This window comes from Felis catus, chromosome B1, assembly GCF_018350175.1.
Source record: "Felis catus isolate Fca126 chromosome B1, F.catus_Fca126_mat1.0, whole genome shotgun sequence".
NCBI lineage: Eukaryota > Metazoa > Chordata > Mammalia > Carnivora > Felidae > Felis > Felis catus.
In genome coordinates, this window is record NC_058371.1 from 132,570,252 (window position 1) to 132,595,499 (window position 25,248).

General features: G+C 37.2%; 1 protein-coding gene across 2 annotated transcripts; it reads right to left on the bottom strand.

Moving 5' to 3' along the window:
* Positions 1-17,054: 17,054 nt before the first annotated feature.
* On the bottom strand, positions 17,055-24,879 carry SPP1 (secreted phosphoprotein 1). 2 transcript variants are annotated; one of them, XM_003985184.6, is made up of 7 exons: positions 24,747-24,879; positions 23,591-23,655; positions 23,441-23,479; positions 20,261-20,341; positions 19,925-19,966; positions 18,595-18,873; positions 17,055-17,897 (listed from the first exon to the last, which is right to left on the bottom strand). In XM_003985184.6, the coding sequence occupies exons 2-7, from the start codon at positions 23,642-23,644 to the stop codon at positions 17,493-17,495; spliced, it is 900 nt and encodes a 299-aa protein (XP_003985233.2). In that variant the 5' UTR covers positions 23,645-23,655; positions 24,747-24,879; the 3' UTR covers positions 17,055-17,492. The 2 variants fall into 2 exon arrangements, with proteins under 2 accessions (XP_003985233.2, XP_006931039.2); XM_006930977.4 differs by lacking the exon at positions 20,261-20,341.
* Between the last annotated feature and the right edge of the window lie 369 nt (positions 24,880-25,248).

Below are 25,248 nucleotides of genomic sequence, written 5' to 3' on the forward strand. Positions count from 1 at the left end.
CCACACCTCTGGCTTCTGTATTATCAGGCTTGCCTGTTTGTTTCCTGTTTTGCTTTTATTTCCCCATGTGAACAGACGAAGCAGACACAGCAGAAGGACCGTTGGTCCTGCAGATTCCACCTTCCAAAGGAAATCCAAAAGGAGCCTCTGGCGTGTGTGGTGTTGCTTAGCAACCCACCCAAACAAACATGTTTCCCTCTCAATTTTTTCCCAGTCCTTATTTATTCAAGAACACTGTAAAATAAATTTTTACCACTTGACATCTGAAATCATTAGAAAAAAATTTGGTGTTTTGGGCTTTGTGAGAACTGCTAAGCATACTGAGAATTTTACTTGCTTTTATTTCTCTATTTACTGCACTACTAATACAAGGCTAGGGTTTGTGCTATTCTTCTTCATGTCTAGAGTTTGGTTTGGATATGTCCCTTCTTCTGTGGGGGCCTGGTTACCTTCGCACTGTTGTTGGGTAACACTGTGATTTTGATGACCTAACTTCTCTATCTCAGTTGCCTTCTGTGATAATGTGGTTAAATATCTAATTTACGAATTCCCACAGAATTTTGCTGAACATATAATGAGGGAATATTGACAAGTTCATCCACTAGACACCAGGCACCATGTTACGGGGGAGATCCCAAGGGGGGAAAGGATAAGACATAATTCTACCTGCAAGGGGATAAAATCTAAGTCAGAGATGCCTGGAAACATCCTTACATCATTCCCAAGCCCTCTTCTACACCTTGTAAAGACTTAAAATTTTTCTGGACTCAGGCATTGTCTCCTTCTGGAAACTTATGTAGCCATAATCCTGGCCCCTAGCTTGAATTTACTTGCCCCTCTACACTGTAAATCTTTATCTCAACATTTGTCATTTTATATTACAAATATCTGTGAACAGTTGTCTTCCTGAGTAGAATGTAAGTTCCTAGAGAGAAGAAGAGACCCTGACTTTTTTGGTTTGTTTTTTGGCAGTTCAGCAGACATTCCCCTTTCTTATCAAAACAGTAATCAGGTTTTCATGGGGGAACCACGCTCCCCTGTTCTGAGTCCATGCATGCCTCAGATGGGGCTGACACCAGCACTGGCTCCTAAGTGATGAACGTGGAACTCAGGCGTGCCAACCAGAGCATCATGAACTCTTGGCCCCTGTGAATGGTATTTAAGAACAGGTGTGGGATCTGGTTCTATTCAATGGAAATCAGGACAGAACTTTTTTTCAAGTTGTGGAAAAGAAAAGCTTTTCTTCCTGCTAGATTTAGAGTCAAAGGATATAAGTCTAGACAAGCTGGCAGCCAAAATGTTGATACTCATGGGAGAAATGGAGCCAAAAATATTATACATACATAAAAATAAGTATAATGTGAGGGCCGGAAGAATACCAAAATTGATCTAGTGGTAATGTTTGGGTGGCCATGCTATTCAAGAACATTGTGAAATACATTTTTCTCATTTGACATCTTCTGGTTTTGTCAGTGACAGATATGATATTTATCATCTATATCTTTATCCAAGTTCAAAAGAATTTGGAACCATGTAGGGCTTAGAATAGAATGCTTTGGAATACTGTGTGAAGCTTTTTTCTTTACCAACTCAAATTTATTCACTAATTCCATTTGGATGTAGTTGTTAAAAAACTTTGAATCCCACTGTATTTTCACTAGCCCAGATTTTCCAAAAGGATATCAAATTTTTTTTTTCAAATGCCTTTTGATGCTGACATGAATGAGACTTACAGCATCCCTAGATCTACCGGAATTTACAGATTACCTGTTAAATATCCATCGAGCACAATCTTAGATGATATAATTAGGGTGCAGAGGAAATTGTCCTTGCATGCAAGAAACTTGTAATTAAATTGCAAAGACAAGCTATTCACAGATAACACAATTACTGATAAGTGCTTTATGGTTCTCATCTGGAAAGGGTTTTTTTGTTGTTGTTTTTAAGATTCTGGAGTCCTAACTCCTAAGGATTCTGATTTATTATGTCTTATGTGGGTCTTAGGAGATGAGGAAAGACCAGCTTCTGATGGTATCATTTGAGCCCCTGAACCAGCACTAATTGAAGGCAGATCTAACCCTGGACTTCATTAGCCCTAACATTTCCTTTCTGATTAATTTATTTTAGGTTAGGATTTCTGTCCCTTGTAATTAAAAAATTAACAGATTTCAATAAAAGTGAGCCATACAGACTGTTAAGACTCACGTTAGTTATGTGCATAAGATGCTATATGACCACATGATCAGGCCCCTTTGTCTGAGCATATAGGGTGGCTTGTTTGGCTTCCCACTCTGCAAGAGTTAGGAGATTAGCTACTTTAGAGGATGTTAAACCTTACCTTTCTTTTTTTATATAATTAAATTACAGCTTTGAGATCTTTGCTGTAACATTCCAGAAGTCCTTTTAAAAATGCCTTTTCAGGGGTGCCTGGGTGGCTCAGTTGGTTAAGCATCCAACTTCAGCTCAGGTCATGATCTCACAGCTCATGAGTTTGAGCCCCTGTTGGATTCTGAGCCTGGAGCCTGCTTCAGATTCTGTCTCCTTCTCTATCTGCCCCTCCCTGCCCATGTGTGCTCTCTCTCTCAAAAATAAATAAACATTAAAAAATAAATAAATAAATAAATAAAAATGTCTTTTCATTCTCAGTATTTTTCAATAGCAGTTCTTATTTTTGATGAAGTTCAGTCTATAAAGTGTTTCTTTTATGAATTGTATATTTGGTGTCATATTTAAAAAAAATCCTTGCTTCAGGGGCACCTGGGTGCCTCAGTTGGTTAAGTGTCCTACTTCAGCTCAGGTCATGATCTCACAGTTCATGAATTCAAGCCCCACATCAGGCTCTGTGCTGACAGCTCAGAGCCTGGAGCCTACTTTGGATTCTGTGTCTCCCTCTCTCTCTGCCCCTCCCCTGTTTGTGCTCTCTCTCTCAAAAATAAATAAATAAATAAATAAATAAATAAATAAATAAATAAATAAATAAATAAATAATAAACATTAAAAAACAATTTTTAAAAATCCTTGCTTCATCCAAGGCCATGAACGTTTTCTCCTATCTTTTCTTCTAGAAGTTTTTCAGGTTTTACATTTAGGCATATAATCCATTTTGAGATAATTTTTGTGTCTGGTGGGAGGTATGAATCAATTTTTTTTCTTACATATGAATGTCCTGTTGTTCTAGCATCATTGGTTGAAAAGACAATCCTTTCTCTCTTAAATCATCTTTGCACCATTTTTAAAAATTAATTGACCATATATGTGTGAGTTGATTTCTGCATGTTCTGTTCTAGGATCTAAGTGATCCTAGGTGAAATGATAAAAATTTTCACTACTATTATGGTTTTTTCCCCCATATTTAAAGATTTTACTTTTTTTTTTTTTTTTAAAAAAACATTTATTTATTTTTGAGAGAGAGAGAGAGAGAAAGAGAGAGAGAGAGAGAGCAAGCAGGGGAGAGGCAGAGAGAAGGAGATAGAGAATACAAGTGGGCTCAGCCAATGACGGCAAAGAGACTGATGTGGGGCTCAAACTCATGAACTGTTGGATCATGGCCTGAGCTGATGTTGGATGCTTAACTGACTAAGCCACCCAGATGCCCCCAAGACTTTATTTTTTTAGAGCAGTTATAAGTTCACACAAAATTGAGGGAAAGATACAGAGATTTCCCATGTCCCTCGTGCCCTCTCACATTCATAGCTTTCCCCATTATCAACTTTTCCCACCTGAGAGGCACATTTGTTACATCTGATGAACCTACACTGACACAACATCATCATTCAGGCTACAGTTTACATTAGAGTTCACTCTTGGTGTTGTACCTCTGTGGGTTTGGGCAAATGTATAGTGACATATGTCCATTATTATAGTAATGCTGGCCTTGTAAAATGAGTTTGGAAGTGTTTCCTTCTGTTCAACATTTTAGAAGAGTTTGAGAAAGATTAGCATTAATTTTTCTTTAAGTGTTTGTTAGAATTCACCCATAAAGCCATCTGGGCCCGAGGTTTTTTTGGGGGGAGATTTTTGATTACTCATTCAATGTCCTTACTTGTTATTGAATTGTCCATATTTTCTATTTCTTTATGATTCAGTCTTTGTGGGTTGTGTGTTTCTCGGAATTTAATCATTTCTTCTAATTTATTCAAATTTGTTGGCATATAATTGTTGATAATAGTCTCTTATGATCCTTTATATTCCTGTGGTATCAGTTGTAATGTCTCTTTTTTCATTTATAGTTTTATTTTATTTGAGTCTTCTCTCTCTCTCTCTCTCTCTCTCTCTCTCTCAGTCAGTCTAGTTAAAGGTTTGTTGATTTTGTTTATCTTTTCAAAAAACCAATACAGTTTTGTTGATCTTTTCTATTGTTCACCTGGAGAATATTTCATTATTTCTGCTCTAATCTTTATTATTTCTTTTATTCTGCTAACTTGGCTTAGTTTTTTCTTTTTCTTTTTTTTCTAGTTCCTAGAGGTGTAAAGTTGGGTTATTTATTAGAGAGCTTTCTCTTTTTCTTAATTCAGTCATTTTGCTATGAACTTCCTTCTTAGAATTGCTTTTATTGGATCCTATAAGTTTTGGCATGTTGTTATTCCATTTTTATCTCTCTCAGGATTCTTTCTGGTTTCTCATTTAATTTTTTCTTTGACTCATAAGTTGTTTAGGAGTGTGTTGTTTAATTTCCGTATATTTGTGAGCATTCCAACTTCCCTTCTGTTATTGATTTCTAGTTTTATACCATCATGATTGGGAAAGATTGATATGATTTCAGTCTTCCTAAATTTGTTAGGACTTGTACTGTGGCCCAGCATATAATCTATCTGGAGAATGTGCTACTTGTGCTTGAAAAGAATGTATATTCTGCTGCTGTTGAAAGTAATGTTCTATAAATGTCTGTTATGTTCATTTGATCTATAATGTTATACAAGCCCACTGTTTCCTTATTGATTTTATGTCTGATGATTTATTCATTGTTGAATGTGGAATATTGAAGTCCTCTGCTCTTGTTTTATTGCTGTTTATTTGTCCTTTCAGTTCTGTTAATACTTGTTTTATATGTTTAAGTGCTCTAATGATGAGTGAATATATATTTATAACTTTTATATCTTCCTGATGAATTGATAGTGATTTTACTTCCTTTGGATAAATATACAGAAATGGAATTTCTGGATCATATGGTAGTTCTGTTTTTAATTTTTTGAGGAGACTCCCTACTGTTTTCCCAATTTATATATTCACTAACAGTGCACAAGGGTTCCCTTTTCTCTGTATCCTCACCACACTTGGTATGTCTCGTCTTTTTGATGATAGTCATTCTAACAGGTATGAGGTGGTATCTCATGTGGTTTTGATTTGCATTTCCCTTGATAATTAGTGCTGTAGAGCACCTTTTCATGTACCAGTTGGCTCTCTGTATATCTTCTTTGGAAGAATGTCTATTCATCCCCCTGTCCATTTTGTAATTAGATTGCTTGGGTTTTTTTTTTTTTGATATTGCATTTTGTGAATCCCCAAGTATTTAGGTCATTTTTTTTGGTCAGCATTTTGTAACTTTTAGCATACAGATTTTATACATATTTTCTTAGTTTTATATCTAAATATTTCTCTTTTTTTGGAGCAAGTATAAATGGCACCATTTTCAATTTTGGTTTTAACTGGTTTATTGTCAGTATACAAGAATTGAATTGATTTTTGTATGTTAATCTTAAATCCTACAGTATTACTGAACTCATTGTTCTGGGAGCATTTTGTAGGTTTCTTGGTATTCTGTACACAGCAAATAGTAGTTTTATTTTTTCTTTTCTAATTTGCATGCTCTTTACTTTTTAATTTAATTTAATATTATTATTATTATTATTATTATTATTGCCTATTTTAGTGACTAGAAATTCCAGGGCTATATGTTGGATAAAAATGGTGAAAGGAGACATTCATTCTTTTTTTCCCATTCTTAGAGTAGAAGCATTCAGTGTTAAGCATTCCTCCTTAAAAATGGTATTAGCTGTAGATTTTTCCAGATGCTATTTATAAGGTCGAGGAATTCCCCCCATTCCTGTTTTTCTGAGAGTTTTTGTCATTAATGAGAATTGGATTTTGTCAAACACTTTTACTATATCATTGATATTACTATGTGATTTTTTTTCCCCTTTGGCTTGTTAATATGGTAAAATACATTGTTTGATTTTCAAATATTGAACAAGCTTTGTGTACCTGGTTTGAAATGCACTTGGTCACAATGTACTATTGTTTTTACACATTGTTGTGTTTGACTTGCTAACATTTTGTTGAGGAGTTTTGTGCCTATATTCCTGAAAGATATTGGTGTGTAATTTTCTTTTTTGTGTGTACTGTCTTTGTCTCCTTTTGATATCAGGGTAATATTGGTCTTATAAGGTAAGTTGGGAAGTGTTCTGTCCTCTTCTATTTTCTGGAAGAGATTATGTAAAAGTAGTGTTAATTCTTCCTTGAGTGTTGGAGAAAATTCTCCAGTGAAACCATCTGAGCTTAGATATTTCTTTTTCAGGAGTTTTTAAATTGCAAACTGAATTTCTTTAATAGCTGTAAGAACATTCAGGTTATCAATTCCATCTTTAAAAAAATTTTTTTTAAGTGTTTATTTTTTGAGAAAGAGAGACAGAGTGCAAGCAGGGGAGGGGCAGAGGGAGAGGGAGACAGGTTCCAGGATCTGAGCTGTCAGCACAGAGCCTGACAAGGGGCTTGAACCCGTGAACCACGAGATCATGACCTGAGCCGAAGTCGAATGCTTAATTGACTGAGCTACCCGGGCGCCCCTATCAATTCCATCTTGACAGAGTTTTGGTAGTTTGTTGATTTTGAGGAGTTGCTCTATTTCTTCCGAGAAATTTCTTCTTTATTTATTTCTTCTATTTCTTTACCCCTTAGGAAGGTAAATTGTTCATAGATGTGCCAGTTTGCTAGTGCTGTTGTAATAAAATATCACGATCTAGGCGGTTTAAAACAACAGAAATGTGTTGTTTCACAGTTCTAGAGACCAGAAGTGTAAAATTACGGTATCATTAGGGCCTTGTTTCCTCTTGAGCCCTATAATGGAACTCTTGCTTTCCTTTTGCTAGTTTCTGGTGGTTTGCTGGGAACGCGTGGTATTCCTTAGCTTGCAGCTGTATCACTCCAATCTTTGGTGTCACAGGGTGACCTGTGACATCACATGTGATACCTTTGGTGTCACATGGTGTTCTCTCTGTGTGTCTCTCTGTCTTCAAATTGCCTTCTTATGAAGACATCAGTCATGTTGGATTAGGAACCCACTTTACTCAGTATATCTTCATCTCAACTAAACTAATGACATCTGCAATGACCCAATTTCTAAACAAGGCCACATTCATAGATGTAGGAATTAGAACTTCAATATACTTGGCGGGGGGGGGGGGGGGGGAGCACAATTAGCTCCTAACAGTAGTATTTCTTTATTACCCTTTGAATGGCTGCAGGATCTGTTGTAATCTCCTATTTGATTTTGACATAATTTATGTCTTCTCTTTTTTTGTGTCCATCCTGCTAGAGGATTTTCAATTTTATTTCTTTTTCAAAGAATCAGCATTTTGTTTAATTACTTTTCTCTATTACTTTTCTGTTTTCACTTTCATTGATTTCCACTCTTATCTTTATTATTTCCCTCCTGCTGCTTGTGTTGGGTTTGTTTTGCTCTTGTTTGTCTAGTTTGTTAAGTTAGGTTAGATTATTGATCTGACACCTCCAGAAGGGCTTTGGACACACTGCCAGGGAGAGTCTGCCTGTATTCTGCTTGACCCATCTGGAAATGCTTTGAGGCTGGAGGATAGGTGCTACAAACCAACTGTTTGTATGCCTCCCTCCCTGACCAAGTTCATATGTTAAAATCCTAATACCAATGTGATGGGATTTGGGAGATGTGATTAGGTCAGGAGGGTTCAGCCCAGAATGACCGACCTCATAAAAGAGACTCCAGAGAGATCCCTAGTCCCTTTCACCACATGAGGACACAGTGAAAAGATGGCTGTCTATGAACCAGAGCTCTCACCAAACACCAAATCTTCTGGTGCCATGATCTTGGATTTCTCAGCCTTCAGGACTGTGAGAAATAAGTTTCTCTTATTTATAAACAACACAGTTTGTGGTATTTTTGTTATAGCAGCCCTAACAGACTAAGACAATGGGGGACTTCTTTAGAAGAACATGTCAGCCTTAGCACTTAATCCCCTTCCTCTCCACCATCAGTATCTAGAATGAGGGGTGATGTGTGGAGAAAGTCAGGTATTTGAGTTTTACCTAGGGGTAGGCCTCCCCTCACCCTTTCTCACCTTCAAGAAGTTGGATATATCATTTCCATGCAAAACTTCTGTACTTTTACTCAATAACATCCAAATAATAACTTCAAAGTATCACCTTGATATGATATAAGTGGTGGTGGTAATACTTAGGTCACCTTTAGGACATTTCTTTTGAATTTTCCCTTAGGTCTTCCCCATATTCTTTTGGTAGTTTCTCAAAGGCAACTGAGCTTTTGTCTATTTAGTTGCTGACCTTTGCTTTCAATTTGACTAGGTGAGTATGTTCAGCCTCATGGATCTCCCACATTTATTTGTTTGCACTTGGGGGTGGGGGGGGGGCGTATATTATTGGAGATTTGGACCTAATATGCAATATGTAGCTGCACTTTGGATTAAAACAAGCAGATTAGATGAGTCAGACATGAATCATTAAGGTGTTTGGAATAAAATAGACGAAGTCAAAGAGACCGTGTGGAAACAATACTGCAGTTGAACATGCGATGTGTTAGAGAATGTGTACTCTGGTTCCGGATGTTGCAAGTGGAGAACACAATACATAATGTTTTAGTATGTGAATTCACTAAATTGAAGATGTGTAAAAAACTGCCTCATGAAATTGTGAAGTAGAAAATAGTTTTTTCTTCAATCTCTACAAACAGGGTTTTAAAGTCCTTTTTTTGCCTGCTGAGTGCAGATCGATAGCAGAACTGCTTTAGTTATTTGCCTCTGCCCTGCTCCACAGGGGAGACTGACCCCCCGGGGAGTTTTGTTGTTACCATTATAATTACAATCAAACATTCTTTGGAACCATTGTTACTAGAAACCTGAAAAATTGAGTATGAGATGCAGGAAAAGGCTGTGCCAGGGACCAGTAAAAAATAGTTCCAAATCCTGGTTAGGTTATGCTATTGACATGGAAAAAGGATGATAAGATTGCCAGATTGCATCCGAAGTGAGTGTCTACAGGGTTATTAGTGGATACATATGTGATGGGACACAGTTTAAACAGTTTTTTTATTTATAAAAATGTATTAATTCCTTTTCCTTGACTTTATGTAAGAAGTAAGCCATGAAGGAATTGCTCTAATACTTTTGTATCAATGTATAAGATATTAAAAATATTTTTTTAATATTTATTTTTTTGAGAGAGAGAGATAGAGAGCCAGAGTGTGAGTGGGGGAGGGGCAGAGAGAGAGGGAGACACTGAATCTGAAGTAGGCTCCAGGCTCTGAGCTGTCAGCACAGAGCCTGATGCGGGTTTCGAACCCACGAACTGTGAGATCGTGACCTGAGCCAAAGTCAGACGCTTAACAGTCTGAGCCACCCAGGCACCCAAGAATTATTTTAAGGACATTATTCATCATAAATTTTTCTATTCTGCTAGCTCTTTCCTCCTACCCTTAATTTTTCAACATTTCAAAACCTTGAGAAAAATTGAAAGAATAATACATTTTACCACATTAGTTTCTCTATCCTGTGTACTGTGTTTTTTTTTTTCCTGAATCAATGGAAAGTAAATTACAAAAACCATGGCACATCACTCCTAAATATTTCATTTATACATTTCTGAAGAATATGGAAATTCATTTCATAAATATGATGCCATGATCACACCTAAGAAAATTAACAATAGTTCCACAATATCATCTAACGTACTGTGTATATTCAAATTACTGTAATTGTCCCCAAAATGTATTTTATAGTCTTGTTTCTTTCTGAATCCAGCTGCCAACAAAATTCATGTTTTGCCCTTGGTTATGCCCGTTTATGCTTTTAATCTCGAATAGTTTAACACCCTTCTTTTCCAGGATTGAAAGATTTAGAAAATAAAAATACAGAATGTTCAGTTAATTTGAATGTCAGCTAAACAATGAATCATCCCTTAGTATAACATATTCCATGCTTACACTAAAAGATGATCTTGTCATTCATCTGACATTCAAATTTAACACAGTGTCCTGTATTTTATCTGGAAACTTAACTTTTTGGAAAGTTCAGACCAGTTGATTATACAGTAACTCAAACTCTGGGTCTGTTTGTTTTCTGATTTGATTCTGTTAGACATTTTTCTACAAAAACGTTTCACAGGTGATGGTGCATGTTTCTTATTGCATGACATTAGGACACATACCCAGTCGTCCCATTTGCGAAGCTAAGTTTGATTCCTGGATGAACGTGGTGACCACCAAATCTCTTCTTCCTTTGGAATTACTAATTTGTGGGATGATCTTCTAAGACCAGGTGATAATCTTGTTGCCAGTGACATTTTGTGCAATTATTTTAACATTCATTAGAGGTCATTTCCTGAATCAATAGTACACTGTGGGTGGCAAAATGATTTTCAAATTTCATCATCCTGTCTACATTTACTATTAGCTGGCATTCATCTGTAAAGAAGATCGTTCCTTCTTCTATGTGTACACTATAGACTAATGAAACTAAAAAAAAATTCAGTCTGTTAGAATTCATTTTTGCCATTATTCTTTTTATTCTCAAATTACTCCAGTTTTGGCCAATGGAAATCCTCAAGTTGGGTCTTGAGTCCCTTGGCTGTGGCCCCATTTTGTGTTTAAGGTCTCCCTTGCATTCTATCCTTGAAGAGATTTCCCTGGCTCAGTTTTTATTCATTTTACCCAAGGAACAGGAATCAGCTTCCCCCCCCCCCCCCAAAGCCTGTGACAGCTATCAGTTTACTGCTGTCCTGCTTTGTAATACTAGAATTGGACCCTATAAACATGCTTCCTCTGCCAGCTGGCACGATGGGAAGCTTTGTCAGTAGATGGCACTGGAGGGACACTGCAGGGAACAGGCTTCTCTTGCTGGCCTGTGTCCTCTCTTTTTTGCTCCTCCTGTGCAAGCATTGTGCAAGAACGCCCAGTGGCAGTCACTCTCCAGTTAGTTTTTCTGGCACCTTGGCCTGCAGTATTTCGCTCTGCAGTGGTGGCCCGTGGTTTCCTGCTTGCTGGCATCAGTCTCCTGGATCTCCAGTGGGAAGTGTCCTGTTTGCCAACTTCAGCCCACCAGCTATGGATCAGCTGTAGCAAACTTCTCTACCATCTCCTGGGCTATAGCTACATTCTCTCTAATGAAGTCTGAATCTCAGTTTTAGGGAGAGGGCCCCTCTTTGCAAATTGTCCCTTATTTGGGTACTGTTAGCCTTGTGATGCTGTTTAGGTTCTCTTTTATCTCATCTGGTTAATATTCTGTTTCTAGTTAGTAATGTTTTATGTTAAACTTTCCCTGTTCAAATTACTAGTCTGTTTCCTGTTTTCTAATTGAACCCAGACTAGTAGAGTTGAGAGAATAGTCTTTGAATGATGCCACCATTCAGAGATACAGTTTCTGAATTAAATCGGATGTGTTTGGATTTGAGCATAGTGTTAAGCTGCTCACCAGTGGGAAAAGGGATGCTTGTATTTTGTCAGGCAGGGACAACACAATTAGTAAAGCTATTACCTGTGGTTGATTGTGATGAAGTGCTAAACGAAGCAGGTCCCAAGGGACTGCTGTACCTCACTAATGATGGCTTCAAGGACGGTGAGGTCTTAACCTGTTTGAGCTACTGTAACCAAAGTACCAAAAAGACTCAGTGCCTTATGAACAACAGATATTTACTTCTGACAGTTCTGGAGGCTGGGAAATTCAAGATCAAGGCATCAGTAGAGCTGGTGTCTGGTAAGGGCCTGCTTCCTGGATCATGGATAGCCATTTTCTTCCCTTGTCCTCCCATGGTGAAAAGGGCCAGAGAGCTCTCAGGGGTCTCTTTTATAAGGACATCGATCCCATTCATGAGGACTCTACTCTTATGACCTAATCACCTCCCACAAACCCCACCTCTAATACCCTCATGTTGGGGATTAGGTTTCAACAAATGAATTTTGGAGGGACACAAACATTTAGTTTATAGCAGGTGATAGGGGATTGCGTCTTCTCATAGTTAAAAAGCTTTTCCCACACCCAAGTTATAAAGTAACTCCCTCATGTATTTGTCTAATGGTTTTATAGTTCCCTTTTATTTATTTTTTTAATGTTTATTTTTGAGAGAGAGCGCGCGCACACTAGAGAGAGAGAGAGAGAGAGAGAGAGAGAGAGTGAGTGTGGGGGAGGGCTAGAGAGAGAGAGGGGAAACAGAAGATCTGAAGAGGGTTCTGCGCTGACAGCAGAGAGCCTGATGCAGGCTCAAACTCTAGAACTGCAAGATCATGACCTGAGCTGAAGCTGGATGCTTAACCAACTAAGCCACCCAGGTGCCCTCTATACTTTCCTTTTAAATTTACATCTCTGGTCTATTTGGAGATTTTTCTGATGTACAGTGTGAGTTATGGACCCAATTTTATCTTTTCCCAAATGGGTATCCAGTCACTCAACATCATTTATTTAAAAGTCCATCTTTTCCCAAGTGATCTTAGATGCCATATACTAATTTTCATAGGTACTTGGGTCGGTTTTTAGATTTACTACTCCCTTCCCACTCTATTTGTTTGCCAGTACCACAGTATTTTTTTTTAATGTTTATTTATTTGTGAGACAGAGAGAGACAGAGCATGAGTGGGGGGCGGGCAGAGAGAGAGGGAGACACAGAATCTGAAACAAGCTCCAGGCTCTGAGCTGTCAGCACAGAGCCCGATGCGAAGCTCGAACCCACGAACCGTGAGATCATGGCCTGAGCTGAAGTCGGACGCTTAACCAAATGAGCCACCCAGGCGCCCCAGTACCACAGTATTTTTATTAGAGAGGCTTTATAGCCTGATTTAATACTTGTTAGGGCTAGTCCTCTCTTACTGATTTTATTTCCCTTCCATTATTGTATGTTTATTTTTCCACATGAACTTTAGAATTAGTTTGCATAACTCTAGGAAAAAGTTTACCTTCATTTTAATTGGAATCACATTTATATATTGCATGAGGAGGGTTGTCATCTTTGTGGTATTCAGTTGTCCTATATGAGAACAAATGATGTCTTTCCATTTATTCAAGTCTTTTTTGGCTTACAGAAGTGTTTCACAGTTTTTCTAATATAATTTTTTTTATTTTTTTACATTTATTTATTTTTGATAGGCAGAGAGAGACAGAACACAAGTGGAGGAGGGGCAGAGAGAGAAGGAGACACAAAATCCGAAGCAGGCTCCAGGCTCCGAGCTGTCAGCACAGAGCCCGACGCGGGGCTCAAACTCACAAACCGCAAGATCATGACCGGAGCTGAAGTTGGATGCTTAACTGAATGAGCCACCCAGGCGCCCCTGGTTTTGTTCTGATATTAAATGACATATCTTTAAATGGTTACTGTTTGTATTTTGGTATGTGTGTTTCAGGTACATTTTATATTATGGTACCTTACAGAAATTGCTCAGTACTGGTTCTGTTTTCTAGTATTACATGATCTATATAGAGGTATAATTTAATTCTTTCTCAAATCTTACGCATCTATATACTGTGATCATTGGCTCTTATCTCCAATGCTGCCTCTATTGTTTCTCCATTAAGTGTGATGCTGGTTTTTGAGCTGAGATGTGAAACATTTCATCATGTCAAGAAAGTATCTCTTAATTTTAATTTTATTTTTATGAAATTAAGAATGAGTGTTAACTGTTGGTGGGAATGCAAACTGGTGCAGCCACTCTGGAAAACAGTGTGGAGGTTCCTCAAAAAATTAAAAATAGATCTACCCTATGACCCAGCAATAGCACTGCTAGGAATTTACCCAAGGGATACCGGAGTGCTGATGCATAGGGGCACTTGTACCCCAATGTTTATAGCAGCACTTTCAACAATAGCCAAATTATGGAAAGCCTAAATGTCCATCAACTGACGAATGGATAAAGAAATTGTGGTTTATATACACAATGGAATACTATGTGGCAATGAGAAAGAATGAAATATGGCCTTTTGTAGCAACGTGGATGGAACTGGAGAGTGTTATGCTAAGTGAAATAAGTCATACAGAGAAAGACAGATACCATATGTTTTCACTCTTATGTGCATCCTGAGAAACTTAACAGAAGACCATGGGGAGGGGAAGTAAAAAAAAAAAAAAAGAGGTTAGAGAGGGAGGGAGCTAAAACGTAAGAGACTCTTAAAAACTGAGAACAAACTGAGGGTTGATGGGTGGTGGGAGGGTGGGGAGGGTGGGCAATGGGTATTGAGGAGGGCACCTGTTGGGATGAGCACTGGGTGTTATATGGAAACCAATTTGACAATAAATTTCATATAAAAAAAAAAGAATGAGTGTTAAAATTTTCAAAAGCTATGCTACATTTTATTATGTGTTCACAATTATTTCTTTTTTCCCTTCTATCATGATATATATTGTTGGGAGAGAATACTTACCTATACACTGGTTTTGGGTTTGAGCATGTGACTTGCTTTAAATGATGGAATTTGATCAACAGTGGTAGTTTGTCAAGTTCAGAGTCCAAAGCATCATATGTTTCTACTCACCCCTTTTGTGTTTCTGCCTCTACCATCAGAAAGACATGAGTAGTTGATGATCCAAATAGAGGAGCATATGGAGTAGACCTGAATCTGTCCTGCAGCCTCAAGCATAACCACCCTTGCCAACCCACAGACTGGAGAGTGAAAAAAAGAAAAATATTTGATGTGGTAAGCCACTGAGATATCGGGGGTGTGTTACTATTTTCACAGTAGTAGTAGCTCACTAACACAAAATCCTTTCTATCATCTACACATCTAATCAACATTTTTCTCCTTAGATCTAACTACATGATGAACTGCTAATGTATTTACTAATATTGAAGCTTCGTTGTCTGGGAATAACCTCACCCCTCAATTATGATACACTCCTTAAACTTGATTTTAGATTCTGTTTGCTGACAATTTATTTGGGATTATTCCATTCCTAGTCATGAGTGAGATTGCTTTATAGTTTTCTCGTGTGTGTCTATGTGTGTTTGCGTGTGTGTGTAATCTTTACCAGGTTTGGGTGTTAAAATTATACTTGTTTCATAAAGATCATATGAGAGTTTTCCCTCTGTGCTACTATTTAAATGATATTGGGCTTATCTGGACTTTGAAAATTTGATAGAATTCCCCTGTAAAATCATTTGGGTCTAATTTTTACTGTTAGTTCTTTGATAACTTCTTCTCTTTCCTTTATAGAAATGTGTCTATTTATGCTTTCCATGTATAGCAAGGTTAGTTTTGGTAAATTGTATTTTCTTAGAAAATAATCCAATTCATATAGGTTTTCCATTTTATTTGTATGAGTTGTATAAAGTAGTCTTTTGATATTTAAAAACTTACCTTTCATTGGTTATCTCCTTGTTTTTATTTCTTATTTGTGCTTTCTTCCTTTGTTGGGTTAGTTAGTGGTTTTTATTTTTTTTTTACTTAAAAAAATTTTTTAATGTTTATTTTTTATTTATATTTGAGAGAGAGAGACAGAGCGCCACCAGGGGAGGGGCAGAGAGACAGAGACAGAATCTGAAGCAGGCTCCAGGCTCCAAGTTGTGAGCTGCAAGCTGTCAGCACAGAGCCCAACACAGGGCTCGAACTCCCTAACTATGATATCATCACTTGAGCCGAGGTCAGATGCTTAACTGACTGAACCACCCAGGCGCCCTGGGTTAGTTCATGGTTTATCTATTATGTTGTTGTTGTTTTTCACAAACAGAAAACATTTTGATTTATTAGTTTCTACTATTTTTCTGTTTTCTACCTCATTACTTTTGCTCTTTTATTTATTATCTCCTTCCTTCTGGTTTCTTTTGCTCTTTTCAAATTTTGAAGATGGGAGCTTAATTTATTTTCTTTTTTTAAATGTGTTTGTAGCTGCAGCAATTTAAGGCTATGGATTTTCTGTGATCACTGATTTAACTATACTCTGTTGGTTTTGTGTTTTCATACAATTCTTTTTTATAAATTCTTAATTTTTCCCCTTTTGTCCTAAAAGTTACTTAATAAAGAATTTTTAAATTTCCAAATGGGATTTCTAGTTTCAGAAAGAGCAGAGGAGCAAGCCATGGAACTAAAAATGCTTGCTCGACTTCAGGCTTCCAGAACTTTTAGTTTTGAATGAAATTGAAAATCTTGATTATTACCTGAAACTGCATTTAAGAATTTTCCAGTACAAGGGAACTGATTATTATCTACGAGGGATCAAAATAGCTATGGGAAAAAATAGCTATGGAATCTATCAGGCTTTCTCCCAAGGGCAAGAAAGCAATAAATTTTCTGAGCAAATTAATGGTGAGTGAGAGAAACAATAAAATTGATTTGTGATTGCATATTGCATACAGGCTTTCATTAGCTTTCGTATCAGCTTTGTGAAAATTAGAAAAAGGTACTCCATTGGGTGTATGTGGCCTGTGGAGTCCTGCATGGTTGGAGAATTCCTGGCTGAATATCACCCCCCACTTGAATTCTGTTACCTTAACTAGGAACTTTAGCTCAGCCAGAAACTGTACAGTTAATCCAGAAGACCCTAGATTGCTCTCTACTAAGTTTAGCAGGTTCATTAAAATAGTTACACTTGTTAACGGCTGGGCAATTGTGGGAAAAAATAAAAATAAGAAAAGCAACCTATTGCTAAGACAGTGCATCTTAAAAGCTCTCACCCAAAAAAGTGATGATTATGTGATACGATAGAGGAGGTGACGAGATAGAGGTGTTAACCAATGTTATGGTGGTCATCATTTTTCAGTATATAAGTGCATCAAATCATCACGTGGTACACCTTAAACTTACACAATGTTATATGTCATTTTTATGTCAATAAAGCTGGGGGGGGGGGGAGAAAAGCCATAGATACCACCAAACTCTCATTATACTTGAGGTATAAGATTTATTCACACACACAAAAAATAATCACAACCAAATGTACACTAATTTAAAAAACAAAAGATTATAGTGACATAAAATTTTATATTCTCTTTTATAAGTGTGTAAAAGTATTTTGTTTGCTTCTACATAAATTTCCATTCATAAAAGAATAGCAAACATTAAAATGCGGTGATAGTTTGCATTTCTTACATGGAAAGAACATAGACCAAACCCTGGAGCTTTAGTTTACAAGGATGTTACCATGAAGCGACACACTAAACTAATGATCAAAAATAGTATCTATTTCCAGATCCATATACATATACATTCACCAACTAAGCTGAGAAATAAGCATTTCATATTGTCTCCCATCTTGCTATCACGTATTTTTCTTCTTTTTACTAAAAGCAGAGTAAGAAACTGCATTTTCTCCTTTTAATTGACCTCAGAAGATGCACTATCTAATTCATGAGAAACGCGAAATTTCAGGTGTTTATCTTGTTCCTCACTCTCAGGGTGTTGGACTAGCTCCTTTTCATTGCTTTGAACTGTTTGGCCAACAAGCTCACTGCTGACCTCAGAACTTTCCTGACTACCAATCTCATGGGAATGCTTATTGTTCTCATCACTTGCCTTCAGCTTATACTCTTTGGAGTGCTTGCGGCTCTTGGCTTCCATACTGTGGTCATCCACCTGACTCGTTTCCTGACTGTCCTTCACATGGCTGTCCCTGTCAGGAGACCGCCGCACGGTGTGGGAAAGGAGGACGGCATTGAAGTCATCTTCCATACTCTGACTTTTCACAAGTGATGTGAAGTCCTCCTCTGTAGAATCAGGATACTGAATCACAGAACAAATGGAAGAAAGATGAAATGAATAGTCAGGGATGGGCACGTTGTAATTCTGCTTCCTAACTTTTAGGCCAATTTATACTGAAAATTGTCTAAATTTGGCCAAAGCAAAAACCGGGACTAGCATGTTACTTTGCATTTTGCCAAGCCTTTTCACATATTCATCTCCTTTAATTTAACAGGTACATCAATTATGCATATGATGAAGACCATGAATTAGGTCTCATTATCCCTGTTTTACATAAAGGGAAAATGAATTGAAAGTTAAAAAGTAAAATGAATAGTAAATGGCAAGGCTATGTGTCAAATACAGATTCTTCCACTACACATTTAGTGTCATTTGCCACTCTCCAATTCATCTTAGGTATTTAGCTTCAAAACATGACCATTATATTGTGAAGATAATTGCTGTTTTCCAAAGTTTTTTTTTTCCTTTAATCTAAAAAAGTGAATAGAATAAATGCCTTATAGCCAGGATTTGGAAAAAGAGCATTGTGATTGAGAGGCAAAATTAGGGAGAAATAAGCATGGCCTTAAACATAAAATCACCAATGGGAAAAATATTTGTGTTCTAGAGTCATAAATTAATAATGCTAACTGAATGAATGGATGTGCATATGCACAGCTGGAGTTCCTAGAATTGGGCTCTAATCATAAATATCTGATGTGTCTGTTAAAGGATTTACCTGGTCTTCATATCTGTGGGACTTCTTAGATTTGGACCTCAGTCCATAAGCCACACTATCACCTCGGCCATCATATGAGTCTCTTGTGGGGACAGCTGGGGTGAAAAATTGGGTTGCTGGAACATCGGTGGGAAAGTCAGTGACCAGTTCATCAGATTCATCAGACTGGTTAGAGTCGTCATCTGTGTCATGGGAATCAACGGAGTCCTGGCTATCTACATCATCTTCATCATCTTCATCATCCACATCATGGCTTTCATTGGACTTACTTGCAAGGGTCTAAAAATCAAGATGGCCAGAAAAATTCGGGTAAAGGTTTTTATTTTCCCTTAGTCTTTACAGTGTCTTTCAAACTATTTTGTTTTCAGAATCGTTGCATTCAGAACAATGTACTCAGTGACTTTTAGGAGCAAATGTGAGTATCTTCCAATTTTGTCTTAACACAAGGATAGTGGAATCATAATTTGAGGTGTGTTGCTTGATTTTCCATAAACAATTATTTTCATAGACAATTTCAAGCAATATATGTGAGTATGACATTTAAATTAATAACATTGCTTTTCCTCGTTCATATTAGATATTATTTAATTGACCAAATTCAATGATGAAATAAATACAGATACATAATTGTGAGGTTATTTGTTCTATTTGAAATAAGAATTCTCAGGATATTGGAGCACCCATATATTAATGCATGCACCGAAACCTAAAACCACCTCCTTATTAGCATGGATAAACAAAAGGTGGATAAATTGCAGCTCAAAGCTGTCAATTAAATTAACCAGTTAATGTCTATTAAACTTCTGATTCGCAAATATACTGGGTTATTTATGTAGCTTTCCTAATTAGAGATTCTTAACATATTCAAACAGATCTTAAGGAAAACAAATTTAACTTATCTCTCTGTTTAGCAAATATATTAATAGTCCTAATAAAAAGAATAGTTCTCACATAAACCATTATGTTAGGAACAGTAATGTTCCTAGAGACAAAGTCTTGGCTTTCATAGGCATTAATTAGGTGCTTATCGGATATTGGATAAAACATCTTCAAAATACCTTAAATAAAATGTTAAGAGGCTTAGTATTTCAAATAACAGACATTGGCAAACACTTCCTGCCACCCTAAACTTATCTGAAGAAATCCGATATTTCTGCCATTTGGTAAATACATGTTTTTCTTCTGAGCAAGTTTTAGACTGGCAATTTACTGGGAAATTTGCTAACAGAATCTTGTCAGACTTGAACCTGGGCAATGTCATTCGGAGGAAGAGTGGCTTCTTTCATCTCTCTAAGGCATGGTCAGCCTCTGATTCGAGGTGAGAACTTACCTTTTGTTTGAAGTCATCAGTTTCTTCAGAGAGCACAGCATTCTGAAGAAGGAGGGACACATATCAGGCAGTGAACATCAAACGTGCCTAACATTTTAATGCAACAGTCAGCCTTTGCTGTCCCAAGCAGTTCTCAGTTTTCAGCCTCAAAAGTGGGTGGCTTAAAGTGGGAGGAAGCCACTTGACCAGATCAATTGCTAGCCGAAGCTCACATTTACCCAAGGGCCGGAAGGCTCCATTTAACTGGCCCAAAAGGCCTGCATGATGGCTACTTCTTGTTGCTGTTTTCTAATTGTGAAAAATTTAATTTTTACAATTAGTTAAAATTAAAAATACCTGTAGTGCTAGGAAAGTCTGCTTCTGAGATGGGTCAGGCTTTGGCCATGTAGCTACAGCAACTGGGTATTTGTTGTAAAGCTACAAAAAATGTTGCATATTTGTCATTATTAAAAAAAGAAACATAAAGGATCTCTAAGAGATAAGCTGAAAAAAACAACTACACTTCACTGACCTTGATGGATTAGAATAATATGCATGTATATGGTCAACTAGAGCTTTAGATACCTCTTTTAGCATTTATTTGCATTGCAGATTCATTTAATATACTCTTTAAAAAAATTTTTTTCAGTGTTTATTTATTTTTGAGAGAGAGAGAAAGAGTCCAAGCTGGGGAGGGGCAGAGAGAGAGGGGAACACAGAATCTGAAGCAGGCTCTGAGGTGTCAGCACAGAGCTTGACGAGGGGCTGGAACCCACGAACCGCGAGATCATGACCTGAGCCAAAGTCAAATGCCCAACCAACTGAGCCACCCAGGTGTCCCGAGATTCATTTAATATACTCTTACATAGCACTTACTGTGGGCCAGGCACTCTTTCAAAGTGATTTACAAATATTTATTCATTTAATCCTCTCAACGCCCTGTGAGATGAGTATCATTATTATTCCCATTTTACAGATCAGGAGAAACTCAACCACAAGGAAGGTTAGTGGTAGAAAGTGGCAGAGCCAGGGTTCAAATCCAGGCAAACTGGCTCTTTGCACTGATGCATTCTGTGCATACTGAATACTGCGCAGTCCTGTGCTTGCTAGCTGAAATTTCCTCTCAGATAAAGCACAGCTAAAGCAGAAGTTCCTTAATTAGTGGTGATCTTCATTGTTTCCTCTATGGAACAAGGGGGAACTCTCTAAGGCTGTGCTGTCTGATATGGTATCCTCCAGCTATATAACATGTGGCTATTTAATTAAAATTAAGTAAAATAAAAATTCAGTTTCTCAGTTGCACTAGCTACATTTTTCATTCAATAGCCACATGTGTCTAGCTGCTCTCTGAGTGGACGGTGCAGAAATAGAATATTAACATCAGCACACAGTTCTGTTGCTCTAAGGTGCCAGAGACATGAATGGTTTTTCCTCTAGCCAAGTTATTTATCTGGAAAATGATTATCCTAGTGCAGAGGAACGGAAGTTGCTCTGAATAAGTGTCATCTGATGGGCTGTATCACCCAGAGCCAATCCCTTCACATCCCTGTCATTGAGAATGAGAATCCTGGTGGTTCCACAGAGTCCCTTTCACAGCCAGCCACCGAGTGGGGGAGGGGCGGGGAGGCAGCCAGTCAGGGGCACTTGGGGTTTCCCCAAGGCCGGCTGGCTCTAACCCGAGCAGATTCACAGTGGGCTTCTCTCAAAGTGTTTGCTGAAAGAAGGGGTTCCTTGCCTAAAAACGATATGAAAACTACCGGTCTAGATGAGTTCAAGTTTCCTTCTTGGAAAGATTATATACAAATATGTATATAAAGATTATATACAAATATGTTAGAGCTTACATATAATTAATAATTAATATATATATTTCCTGATGAGACATGTAATATGGGCTCATAGAGAATGTATTTATAAGTTCAATTTATGATTTAAAACAAGGTAATATGGAGACAATATAGATGAACAAAGTAAGGAGACTAAACTCCCTAATAGTCCTAACACTCACAAATAACCAGTGTTCATCTCCAGAGGTGTTTCCTATTAACTTTCCCATATTTCCTACTAGTTCTAAGGTTCTAGGATTCTGGAAGGTTGAATCCCCTGACATTTAGTAATTTGTACTGTCATAGCTTCATGTACCATATTTGTTCTCTTAAAAGCACTAATTCTTGCCTCAAATAGTGTGACCTCTATCTTTTCTGGAAATGTTAATTTTTCTGGCTTATTATTGTGATTCAATACTTGTTTTCTCAAATCAATTGGACATGCCTATAACACCTACTTGCGCACCCAAATGTGCATACAGCAATATTTCTCTAAATGTCTTCATTAAGCAATCTATTCTCAGTGACCCCAGGCAACTCTCTACGGCCTTTATTCTGTTCATCTGGCATTGAGCTCTGTGCCTTTTTGTCTGAGCTCCTCAGGACAATGCCCATTTGTTGTTTGGCTGGCACAGTTTCACCTGTTTTGGAGAGGCACATACATCTATGGTGCTGGTCAAAAAGCTATAATAAAGGGTTTGATTTGGTCTTCTGTTTGGGTAGAGAATTGTTATCTAAAGTCAGCTGACAAGATCTAAACAGTGTAAATGACTTTCTTTTTATAATGGGCTTCTTAGCAAATATCTTAGAAGATATTTTGAATATGAGAGTCACACAAACTATCCAGTATGTGAGACAAATTTTAAACTTACTAAAGGGTGGAGTTTTCTACGTCTAGCATGGTATGTTGACTCATGGGAAGAAAGGCACATGACTTCATAGAATTCATCTTACATAAGTGATAATGGCCTAGAGCATTATTTTATTATATAAAAAAATCTAATTTGATGTTAAGAGCATATACTTACTAAAACCTATCCAACTCTTTCTTAACTTGCAAAAGGGCTATGTCCCAATAAACCCATTGTAGGTTGAAAATATGGTGGGTCATACAGAGATGCATTGAATACACCTAACCTACCGAGTGTCATAACTTAGCCTAGCCTACCTTCAACATGCTCAGAATGGTTACATAGCCTGCAGTTGGGAAAAAGCATCTAGCACAAAGCCTATTTTATAATGAAGCATTGAATATCTCATGTAATGTTTTGAGTACTGTACTGAAAGTGAAAAACGGAATAGTTGCATTGGTGCAGAATGGTTGAAAGCATATTGGTGATTAGCCTCGTAATCATGTAGCCGGCTGGAAGCTGCAGTTCACTACCACTGCCCAGCATCACAAGGGAGTATTGTACCATGTATTGTTAGCCTAGAAAAAGGTCAAAATTCAAAATTTGAAGTATGGTTTTTACTAAATGCTTATGGCTTTCTCACCGTCATAAAGTTGAAAACTTGTAAATTGAACCATCGTAAGTTGAGGACCATCTGTAACTGTACTTAGTACTGGCCTAGGTTGAAAGCAGGCAGTCGGTACTTACCAATTAACAGCATGACTACAAAAATAAGTAAAATGGCAACAAATATGTTTGTGGTGCCTCCTGTACAACTGCATAAGTAATTTAAGGACATGATAAACCTAAAAGATGCTTACCTGCTTTTCCTCCGAGCTCCCAGAATCAGTCTGTTTAATCTTTGAAACAAAAAAGATGAAGAAAGATTACAATGTGAATGTGTTCTTAGCACATGGGAGCACACAATTCATGTATTTTGAGAAATTTCCTTTAGATTCAGCTGTACTCACTGGAATGGCGTAGGCAATGCCCAAGAGGCAAAAGCAAATCACTGCAATTCTCATGGTTATTTTTCCTGCAAAACATTTTGTAAGGAATATTTAATCTCTTTGTAGGGTAAAACGGTGATACCTTTGTTTGCTACCACATTACAAAATAATTACAAGTAAAATGTATTTTTTGTAGAACATTTTCTTCCTTTTGGAGAAAACTTTTGTTTCATTCACTATGGTCTTTTGAGTTAATATTTGTAATGCCACCTCTATTCTCCATCTCTCACTATTAGGTAAGGGAGAGAGGAATGTTACGAGTCTATATTTAACTTTAAAATTTAGAGTTCCAGGGATTATACTAATACTACCTGATATCTCCAGCTGTCTAAACCTACAAACAGATCATTAGTAATTTAATTAAAATAATAAGCTAGTGTCAGTATACTCATTTCTTAGAGAAGAAAAACACAAAAAGAACATAACACTACCGAAAGAAACTTGCTTTCTCCATTTTCAAGCATGCATGTTAAATGTGATTCTTAAATTATTAAAAAGATACTACTTAGGTAGAATGAAGCCATCTCAAAACTCAGTTATTTAAGAAAGACATTCTAGAAATTTGAAACAAAAAACAAAACACTGAAAACAGTCAACAGCTTTTCTATTCATGATAACAAGTCTACATAGTGTCTGTCATACAAGTATTTTGGTGAAAAATTTAACGGCTAAATACAGAAGTAAAATATTCAGGGAGGTTTTTTTTTTCCCCCTTGAAAATAGGATGGATACATTAAATCATCAAAAAATAGCATTATTATTAGCTTACATTACCACTAAAGATCCTTTTCCTTTTAAATGCTTCCACAACCATCTATCCATTAAAACTAATGTATATGTAATCATTTGAAAGGGGCATAGAATGTTTATTTTTTTCTGATTGGAAGAAATAGTGTTAGTTCTTTTGAGGACTCAAAGTGCTTCTGAGTTATATATATGACTGGCTTTCAAAACAGCCAGTCACCTTTCCTCCAGGAAATCTGTAATGTATCTGGCATGCTCAATGAAAAGACAAGAACAAGTCTGCATAACAGCTTTACAGTTAAACTCTTCCTTACCACTTGCCCTTCACCCTGAAACGAAGCTGAGTATGTAGGACAGTGCACTGCGGGCTTACCTTGGTCTGTGGCTGCTGAGAAGAGAGCCCGGTCCCGGACAGTGTGGCAGTCCTGGCCTTCTCTTCTTGCTGCTGACAGCCAGGACCTCCCAGAATTTAAATGCTGCTCCAGACATTCTCCACCAACACAGGGAGGCGGAGAAATGTGTCATGAGGTTTTTTTGCCACTGCCCCACCCACTTGCTCCCACACTTCCCCCTCTGGTTTTGTGGTTAGAAAAACAAAGAAACAAACACACAAACTACTCTGCAGTTAAAACGTTACTGACGTACAATATCATTAACTAGATTTTTCATTTATGGGATTGTCATTCAGCGTCATGGAAGGGCATTGAGGGGTCCTCTAAAAAAGTGGGGAGGAATGACTAGTTCTTTTAAAGAGTTTTATCATTTCTAAATTAGAAGAAAAATGATTAATATGAATCAGTCCTAAATAAAATGAAATGGAATAGATTTTTGTTTCTTTTGGGGTAAACAACAGATTAAGGTAATATATGCAACCA